The 10,785-nt window shown below is 37.7% G+C and overlaps 1 protein-coding gene across 1 annotated transcript; it reads right to left on the bottom strand.

Moving 5' to 3' along the window:
• Nucleotides 1–221: 221 nt before the first annotated feature.
• LOC148064002 (uncharacterized) lies at nt 222–7,587 on the bottom strand. Its single transcript, XM_087810364.1, has 7 exons — nt 7,510–7,587; nt 2,555–2,600; nt 2,025–2,213; nt 1,164–1,412; nt 795–1,055; nt 578–670; nt 222–382 (listed from the first exon to the last, which is right to left on the bottom strand). Exons 1-7 carry the CDS (start codon nt 7,585–7,587, stop codon nt 306–308), a joined length of 993 nt encoding a protein of 330 aa, XP_087666490.1. The 3' UTR covers nt 222–305.
• Nucleotides 7,588–10,785: the final 3,198 nt, after the last annotated feature.

The raw sequence follows: 10,785 nt of genomic DNA, 5'->3' as shown, positions 1-10,785 counted from the left end.
TGAATCATTTTTTATTTCTCATGACTGAGGATGTTATGATGGCGGCGAAACGTGTCTGACCAAAATAAAGAGAGGAAAACCAAAAAGATCTCTTCAATAATTAATCAAAGTTTTTTTTAAATGTAATTGATTGTTTAACACATGTTTGACAAATGTCCAATCAAGCTGAAAGAAGCAACACACAACTCAAACTAACAACATCCATTGTTTGTCATTAAAATACTATTGAGCTTAAAATACAAATTCAGAAGTTTCAGACTATGTCACTGAATTTAGAATTAATCTCCATGACGATGACAGTCAGTTCAATTGTCCAGTTCATACTCTGTCGAGGGGAGTGTGTGTGTCTGCTCAGGTGTGTAGTCATCATGACTTTTGTGTCCTAGAAAAGAAGTACAAGTCAATGAGTGTTTAAAAGATGACAATCATGAGCTCATTTGAGCTGCAGGTGTTCCTCAGGGCTCAAGTTTAGGTCTGCCTTTATTCATCTACACCAGACATGGATTAGTGAGTGTGTGTGTGTGTGTGTGTGTGTGTGTATGTGTGTGTGTGTGTGTTTGTCGTTGGGGACTCTTACGTCTGCAGGAGACTCCCAGCACCAAGAAAACGCCAATAAGCACAAAGACAATTTGGCTCCACAACAAAACGCCAATCCATGTGACTGAAGCACCTGTGAAGAAACAAAGACTTTATAGAGGAAGTCAGAGATGAAGATGGTGAGGTTGTTGTTGGGAGGAAGAACCAGATCATTGTGAAACCATCAGAAGGACGTAGATCTTCGTCACACATCTCACCAGCAGTCAGACTGCAGAAATCCAGGATCTCCTTCTGGTCTGTGCTCCAGCTGACCTGGTTGCTATGGTTACAGACGATGGAGTTGTTCAGCAGGTAGATGTGGAGAGATGACTGGACCTTCTTCTCCCCACCATCCTGACTGCAGGTATGAGCTACACACCTGATGGAGCTGCTGATGTTTTGGCAGCTCACAGTGAGGTTGCAAGACTGTGTGCGGTTTGAGACCGAGTCCACCTGGAGCAGGACTGGAGACACTGGATCTGAAATAAACCACGTCGACTCCACATTAACAGTGTTTATGAACATCTATCACTTTTCATGGTCTTTGGACTTGAAGATGTTTCGTTTAACATGGGGATGTCACTCACAACACAGGTCTTTGACAACCTTCTTGGCACTGGTCCAGCTGACCTCGTTGCTATGGTTACAGATGATGCTGCTGTTCTCATAGTAGACTTGATGAGAGGACGCTGAGATGTTTTGTTGTCCATCTTGGCTGCAGGTGTTGAAACTATAGTTGAAGTAGCTGCTGATGGGACCACAAGTCACGTTGACGTAACAAGTGTGTGAGTTGATCGAGACAAGAACCTCCTCCAGCTCAACTGGACTCACTGGATCTGGAAGAGAAAATCTTTAATTGGGACTTTGATCACAGTTGTGCAGCAGAAGCTGCTACTTAAGCCTCTCTTAAGTTTCTAAGGCTCTTGTTCTCATGTGAAGGAAGGACAGAACAATAGATGGATGCAACGAAAGATAGAATTACTTGAATAATCTTGACTTTTTTTTATTAACATTCAAAGAAACATGTGTCTGTGTTTTTGTTTTATTGTCACTACAGAGTTGCTGGCCTCAGGTGAGAGTAGAAATCTACCATCAGTGGAGAGATTTGTCTTTCGGCTCAGCTCTTTACTCACCGAAGGATATGTTACAATTTATTTAACGCTTCACACATTCAAGAAAAAATTAAATGAACACTCACCTCGAACTTCCACTTTATATGCTGCAAAATTGTTATTTTTCCTGCCTTCTATAACAGCTGTGTAGACTCCACTGTTGTTAAACTTCACATTCTTCAGCAACAAAGAATTATTTTCTTTTAAAAACTCAGCTCCGACTTTGTACTCTGGATATATCGAAGCCTCTTGTACAGCATGTGTTTTTATAATAACTTTGTTTTTGTTGTGTTTCCAGTAAAAAACGTACTGTTAAAAACTCGTTGCTATGCTTACAAATGATGCTGCTGTTCTCATAGTAGACTTGATGAGAGGACACTGAGATGTTTTGTTGTCCATCTTGGCTGCAGGTGTTGGAACTACAGTTGAAGTAGCTGCTGATGGGACCACAAGTCACGTTGACGTAACAAGAGTTTGAGTTAATCGAGACAAGAACCTCCTTCAGCTCAACTGGACTCACTGGATCTGGAAGAGAAAATCTTTAATTGTGACTTTGATCACAGTTGTGCAGCAGAAGCTGCTACTGAAGTCTCTCTCGCTCTAACTTCAACATGTATGCTTGAAAACTTGGGCAGGAGATCGTCTTTGGCTCTGATGCTGGTATGTAGGGCTCTTGTTCTCATGTGAAGGAAGGACAGAACAATAGATGGATTCAACGAAAGAAAGAATTACTTGAATAATCTTGACTTTTTTTTATTAACATTCAAAAAAACATGTGTCTGTGGTTTTGTTGTATTGTCACTACAGAGTTGCTGGCCTTATTTTAATACTTCACACATTCAAGAAAAAATAAAATGAACTCTCACCTTGAACTTCCACTTTATATGCTGCAAAATTCTTCTGTAGACTCCACTGTTGTTAACCTTCACATTCTTCAGCAACAAGAATGCTGAAGAATTATTTTGTCTTAAAAACTCAGCTCTGCCTTTGTACTCTGGATATATCGAAGCCTCTTGTATAACATATGTTTTTATAATAACTTTTATTTGGTTGTGTTTCCAGTAAAAAACTTCAAACTCTGTCAGTTTAGAAGTTTGAGGACCAGCCAGACGTAGATAATCTCCTCTCTTCACAAACACAGTCTCAGGATCAGAACCTACAAAACACAAGAGTCACGATTATTTCTAGTTACGTTGACGACATGTGATTAAACACTGTCCACTGTCTCTTGTGTTTTTTCTGAAGACATGGATCAAAAATTACTTTTATAGACAGACAGACGGACAGACCCTGAACGTTCACGTTGTATTTTTCTTCAATGTGATCTTCACCATCATGTAAAAAAACGTCAATCTCTGTCAGATTCAAAGTATGAGGACCAGCCAGATGTAGATCATCTCCTCTCTTCACAAACACAGTCTCAGGATCAGAACCTACAAAACACAAGAGTCACGATTATTTCTAGTAACGTTGACGACATGTGATGAAACATTTGTGTCATGTTCTTCATCTTAGTCATGGATCCACCACCTCGTCCCTCTGGTGTCCACAGGCTTCCTCTGGTCTCCTCCTCTGACTTGTATCAACTCTAGACTAAGAGGTGCTGATCCCCATCACTGCTAAATATAAACTTATCTAAGAACATGGTTTTTTAAGACTGGATTTACTTTTTGTAGAATCACTGGATCCAGCGACTGATTTTTATTTTAGAGCGATGTGGATGAAAAAATAAGGGTTTATTGTATGGAGTTATTATCATCTCACAAATATTTATAACTGTACAGAGGGAGATCTGCAAATATTCAATGGTCGATCGTGAACCACAAATATAAAATTCATATTTGTAACTTGTATTTTTTTATTTATCGTACAAAACATTTGCATTTGTAAACAAATCATTTAAATTTACTTAACAAAAAAAAATGTGTAAAACTTAAAATTACGAGTGTGAAACTACATTTGTATGCTAATTCTCTTTGATATACATTTTTGTTATATATATACATATATACTCAATTCTAGATTTGAAGACACTTTAGAATCAGTCGGATTCTAATCCAGATTCTCACCTATGTTGGGTTCATAGAAATTTGGCTACAAATCTCTCTGATCATTATTACGTTTTGTTCCATCATCATTAATTACTAAGTGAAAAATGACTCAGATTTTTCAGAAATTCCAATATTATTTATATTTCAGTAAAAACTAGATTCAAATTTAGCCTCAAATAGGTCATAAAATCACTTTACTTGCAAAGGAAGTGCAGGTGTACAAGTGTGAGAGTTGTTGTTTTTGATCACAGTTGTGCAGCAGAAGCTGCTACTGAAGTCTCTCTCGCTCTAACTTCAACATGTATGCTTGAAAACTTGGGCAGGAGATCGTCTTTGGCTCTGATGCTGGTATGTAGGGCTCTTGTTCTCATGTGAAGGAAGGACAGAACAATAGATGGATGGAACGAAAGATAGAATTACTTGAATAATCTTAACTCTTTTTATTAACATTCAAAGAAACATGTATCTGTGGTTTTGTTTTATTGTTACTACAGAGTTGCTGGCCTCAGGTGAGAGTAGAAATCTACCATCAGTGGAGAGATTTGTCTTCTGGTTCAGCGAGTTACTCATATTTTATGATTCTTTGTTATACTTTATACATTTAAAAATAAAGGAAGAAAATACTCACCCTGAACGTTCACCTTGTATGTCTTTTCAATTAGATCTTCACCATCATATATCTCAAATGTGTAGACTCCACTGTCGCTAGACATCACATTCTTCAGCAACAAAGAATTCTTTTCTTTTAAAAACTCAGCTCTGCCTTCGTGCTTTGGATGAGTCTTACAGTTTAAGTTATGATCACATTTTATAATAAGATTGTTCTCGTGTTTCACAAAAAAAAAAAAAAACACTGTCAGAGTCAAAGTTTGAGGACCAGCCAGACGTAGATCATCTCCTCTCTTCACAAACACAGTCTCAGGATCAGAACCTACAAAACACAAGAGTCACGATTATTTCTAGTTACGTTGACGACATGTGATGAAACATTTGTGTCATGTTCTTCATCCTAGTCATGGATCCACCACCTCGTCCCTCTGGTGTCCACAGGCTTCCTCTGGTCTCCTCCTCTGACTTGTATCAACTCTAGACTAAGAGGTGCTGATCCCCATCACTGCTTAACATAAACTTATCCAAGAACATGGTTGTTTGCTGACATAGAAAAAGTTTAGCAAAACCTGTAAGACTGGATTTACTTTTTGTAGTATCGCTGGATATAGCGACTGATGTGATTTTTATTTTAGAGCGATGTGGATAAAAAAATAAGGGTTTATTGTATGGAGTTATTGTCGTCTCACAAATATTTATAACTGTACAGAGGGAGATCTGCAAATATTCAATGGTCGAACGTGTACCACAAATATAAAATTCATATTCGTAACTTGTATTTTTGTATTTACAACACATTTGCATTTGTAAACATATCATTTTAAGTTACAAAACAAAAAAAATAATTTGTAAAACTTAAAATTCTAAGTGTGAAACTACATTTACATGTGGATCAGCAATTACAAAGATTCTCCATTTACAAGTCTTGCAATTACACGGATTTGCCAGTTACAAGGCCTGTTTATTCCCAGATAATCGAAGCCAAAAAAATCGGCAAAAACTGAGACTTGTATTCACAAAACAACCACTAAAAGGCAGCCTTGTAATCAACTTTGACCATCTTCTGTTAGTAAAAACCTTTTTTTTTTTTTAAATTGGAAATTTGTTTAGTAATAAACTATTCTGTCTGACTTTAATCTGGTAATAAAATACAATAAAACATCTTTGAGTGGCCCCTCATACTCCAGCGTACATGTGTGTCAATCTATTGCAGGAAAATGAAATTTTGTAATCAAATTGTTTCAATACTTTCAGGAAATTGTAAAAAATAGTTTACATTTGTTTCAGTCAATGTGACTTTTCTTTCAGAGTAAAAAAAGATTTAAAAAAGGTTTTCAAAAATATTTTGAAGGGGATCATTTAAATAGCAAAAGTATAAAAAAGTGACTTCAGAGAGAAAAACTGGTGCAAATTGAGGAAGCTAGTGTAAGTATAACATCATGTCTCTTATGATCAGGCGATTTATGAAGGAAAAAGTAAACATAATAAACGACAGCAAATCTATGAAAAATAAATAAAGATGAAAAAAAGTATTTTCACTTATTAGGGATTAAATATTCTTCAATTTCAGAGTTTGATTGAAAACATAGACTTTGTCGTTTATCATTTATACTTCCTTTCCTTACAGCATTATTTAAGCAAGTTCTTCCTCATTCATTCTTCTCTCTAAGTTGTCAACAACAATGAGTCTTAAATGTTTATTTAATAGGATTATAAGGATAATTGAATGTTTCCGTGAACCTGTTAAACCTAAAAACTGTTTTAAAACCTTAAACAATTGAACAATTAAGCTACTGCTTAACCAAAGTAAGTCTCTGGTAACTGGTTCGTAGCTTTAGAAAAGTGAAAAGTATTTACCTTGAACGGCTGTAATCACACACAGAGCAAACAAAACCAGAGACATGTTTGCACTGAACAAGAAACAGGAAGTGGGTTTATTATAGGAAACCTCTACAAGCTCATTCTTATTCCGTTAGTCCATTTCTAACACCAGCCTCAGATCTCCAGAACGGTCCCCAGTCCCACCTACATAAGCATCTCATTATCAAAGTGTCCTTCGATGGGATTTCTGCCTGACACCCTGTCCAACCAGGAACATTTCAACGCTTCTCTTTGAAACTCTTATTTGCTGCTTAAGAAATCATCTGTGATGGCGGACCATTAAGAAATCACTTGACACAGAATAAAGAGACTCTTGTGTATTTTCTCCACAGACAGGGTCTCCCTTTACATGTGGACCTCAAGCTTGCTGGCTGAAGTTCATCGTCTCAACGTGCTTCTTCACTCGACCTGAACAATAGCAGGTTGAATTACTAGTTTTGAACATAACCTAAAATAATCCTAGTATTTAATGTTCATCCAGACCAAACATACCCAAAGTGACCACCTGGACATCCTCCAAGGACGCATAGAGCAGGTTGTTCCACCGCAGAAAAACTAGACGGTCATTAGGTAAATACTGGACTTTGTCCCAGCAACAGGCGCTCACAGATCTGGGGGTACATGGAGCAGTGGGCCAGCCTTGGCTGCCTCTGGGGCTCAACTTCTACATGATGATCCCTTAACAGACTTAACCGATCCTCTTAGGATCTTTGTGAATAAGACCAGCAGCAAACCTAACATATATTTCTGGTGCTGCAGCCTTTTGTGTTCTTTGATTCAGGGCAACTAAGGGAGTGATGTACTACTTTTTTAAGGCATGGTCTCGTCTTGTTGTGGAAGGATGGGCCCCAAAGAGACGTGAGACTTGAAAACACTTCTAGAAGTGCCACTAGAGGTCACTATAACCCCTTCTTTGTCATCCACACTGCTCTATCAAAGCTCACGTCATTTCTGGCGGATACATCTCCTTGTGATTCTAGGTCAGAGTGACCCAGCTAAAAGTTCAGCACAAACTTGGAAACCTGTCCTTTGGTCAAATAACTCTAGATATTCTACCAGAGTCTCGGTCTCAAATCCCTCTTTCACTCTGCCTTGACTGGACTGTGATGGGAAAGTCCTGAGCTCTTATTTGAAACTGCAGAGAAGATATAACAGCAAACTAACAGCGCTTCAGAGAGTATTCAGACAGACGTGCAAGAAGCTCTGTGTGTTCTTCTTTCTCACGTTTGCAAGTAAGAGTTTTACTTCAAACCAGATCAGATTTCTGTTGTATTACGTACCTGAAAGTAGACATTTGCGTAGAGTCTTAGAGTATGTGAACCCACGTATTTATTAGCGATGAGCTGATGAAGCTTCATGAAACAGTGTCATGTTGTTTAGAGGTCAGTAGGTGGCGCCATCAGTTTAAAAATGATGTTTCATTAGAACAGTTGTTTAAAACAAAGGAAAATAGAGCACAGACGCCATCTAGTGGACTATGAAACTAATGGCACTGCTTCATGACGCTTCATCAGACCATCACTACTATTTAAGTAAACTACTGTGACCAGAGATAGATTGAAATAAATAATACTTTTGCTCTCATTGTTTCACGAAAGACATCATAATTAACATGAAATAATTATGCTTGTAAATCTTCTTTTTTTTTTTACTTGTGTTTTTTATTATTTTTTCGTATACATTTGTTTTCAAAATACCTTCATTTAAATCCTATAAAAATAAACATTTTAGATAAACACATGCAGCAAAAGACAATAAAAAAATAAAAATGCATAATCATAAGAGATAATAACACTTATACGTACATAATACTTTTTTGAGTATTGTTTTGATTGTTAAAGCGCTTTGTGACCCTGGTCTGGAAAAGCACTATATAAATAAATATTACTTACTTACTTACTAACAGTGACATTAAGTGAATTTAAACCTTGGACATGTTTTCTGCTCATAAACACAAGTCTTTGTTGTATGAGCTCTATATATATATATGTCATAAACATCTTTCAGTTTTCAACGAGGTCTTCGGACTTGAAGATGTTTCGTTTAACATGGGGATTTCACTCACAACACAGGTCTTTGACAACCGTCTTGTTACTGGTCCAGCTGACCTCGTTGCTATGGTTACAAATGATGCTGCTGTTCTCATAGTAGACTTGATGAGAGGACGCTGAGATGTTTTGTTGTCCATCTTGGCTGCAGATGTTGGAACTACAGTTGAAGTAGCTGCTGATGGGACCACAAGTCACGTTGAAGTAACAAGTGTGTGAGTTGATCGAGACAAGAACCTCCTCCAGCTCAACTGGACTCATTGGATCTGGAAGAGAAAATCTTTAATTGTGACTTTGATCACAGTTGTGCAGCAGAAGCTGCTACTGAAGTCTCTCTCGCTCTAACTTCAACATGTATGCTTGAAAACTTGGGCAGGAGATCGTCTTTGGCTCTGATGCTGGTATGTAGGGCTCTTGTTCTCATGTGAAGGAAGGACAGAACAATAGATGGATGGAACGAAAGATAGAATTACTTGAATAATCTTGACTCTTTTTATTAAAATTCAAAGAAACATGTGTCTGTGGTTTTGTTTTATTGTTACTACAGAGTTGCTGGCCTCAGGTGAGAGTAGAAATCTACCATCAGTGGAGAGATTTGTCTTCTGGTTCAGCGAGTTACTCATACGTTATTATACTTTGTTATACTTTTTTACATTTAAAAATAAAGGAAGAAAATACTCACCCTGAACGTTCACCTTGTATGTCTTTTCAACGCGATCTTTACCATCATTTATCACAGCTGTGTAGACTCCACTGTCGTTAAACGTCACATTCTTCAGCAACAAAGAATTATTTTCTTTTAAAAACTCAGCTCTGCCTTTGTGCTTTGGATATATCAAAATCTTTTGTGTATCTATTTTTAGAATACTTGATTGGTTGTGTTTCCAGAAAAAATCTTTAAACTCTGTCAGATTCAAAGTTTGAGGACCAGCCAGACGTAGATCATCTCCTCTCTTCACAAACACAGTCTCAGGATCAGAACCTACAAAACACAAGAGTCACGATTATTTCTAGTTACGTTGACGACATGTGATGAAACATTTGTGTCATGTTCTTCATCCTAGTCATGGATCCACCACCTCGTCCCTCTGGTGTCCACAGGCTTCCTCTGGTCTCCTCCTCTGACTTGTATCAACTCTAGATGTGTTTATTTTTAGAACCATGGTATCAGACTAAGAGGTGCTGATCCCCATCACTGCTAAATATAAGCTCATCTAAGAACATGGTTGTTTAAGACTGGATTTACTTTTTGTAGTATCGCTGGATATAGTGACTGATGTGATTTTTATTTTAGAGCGATGTGGGTGAAAAAATAAGGGTTTATTGTATGGAGATATTATCGTCTCACAAATATTTATAACTGTACAGAGGGAGATGTGCAAATATTTAATGGTCGAACGTGTGTTGTGATATCCACAAATGTAAAATTCATATTTGTAACTTGTATTTTTGTATTTACAAAACATTTGCATTTGTAAACATATCATTTTAATTTACCAAAAAATTTGTAAAACTTAAAATTCCGAGTGTGAAACTACATTTACATGTGGATCAGCAATTAGAAGGATTATCCATTTACAAGTCCTGTTTATTCTAAGACCATCGAAGCCCAAAATCTGCTGAACTGAGACTTGTACATCTCCTTGTAATTCACAAAAAAGCCACTAGAAGGCAGCCTTATAATCAACATTGACCATCGTCTGTTAGTAGAAAGCATTAACCTTGTTCTGAAGTATATAAACTAGACCCGTTTGGTCAATGAGCAAATCGCGATAAAAGTCAACTTGACAGTTTTTGTTTGCTCCTCCTTACATCACTGATCTGATCCAGCCTTACACCCCAGCTGGGGCTCTGAGGTCTGTGGATCAGAATCTGCTTATGGTTCCTGAACACGTTTCAGGACCAGAAGAGAGAAATCCTATATTTCTGGTGCTGCAGCCTTTTGTGTTCTTTGATTCAGGGCAACTAAGGGAGTGTTGTACTACTTTTTTAAGGCATGGTCTCGTCTTGTTGTGGAAGGATGGGCCCCAAAGAGACGTGGATGCCACACTATCAATGGGATGAGTTGTCTTATATTGAAGAGATAGGTCTCAAATTCTAGACATCATTCGTCTATTGAACAACGCTCCAGCATCATCACAAAGCTTCAGCATGAACATCGTTAAATCTACTTTCCTGATAACATCTTCTTGTCGTCGATTACAGTCTGCAGTCTGTGTCAGTTGTTACTTCAGGAAGTTACATGACTTCTCGACAATCGACTCTTAGCTCTGTTTGCTTCATAGGCCCACATGTTTCCTCTGCCAATGTCCCAACATACAGTATACCTGCTCTCTCTCTCCAGTACCGTTTAAAAAACTTCTAGAAGTGCCACTAGAGGTCACTATAACCCCTTCTTTGTCATCCACACTGCTCTATCAAAGCTCACGTCATTTCTGGCGGATACATCTCCTTGTGATTCTAGGTCAGAGTGACCCAGCTAAAAGTTCAGCACAAACTTGGAAACCT

The sequence above is a fragment of the Callionymus lyra genome, chromosome 16, assembly GCF_982586985.1.
Source record: "Callionymus lyra chromosome 16, fCalLyr1.hap1.1, whole genome shotgun sequence".
Taxonomy (NCBI): Eukaryota; Metazoa; Chordata; class Actinopteri; order Syngnathiformes; family Callionymidae; genus Callionymus; species Callionymus lyra.
This window is presented reverse-complemented; position numbering and strand designations above follow the sequence as displayed.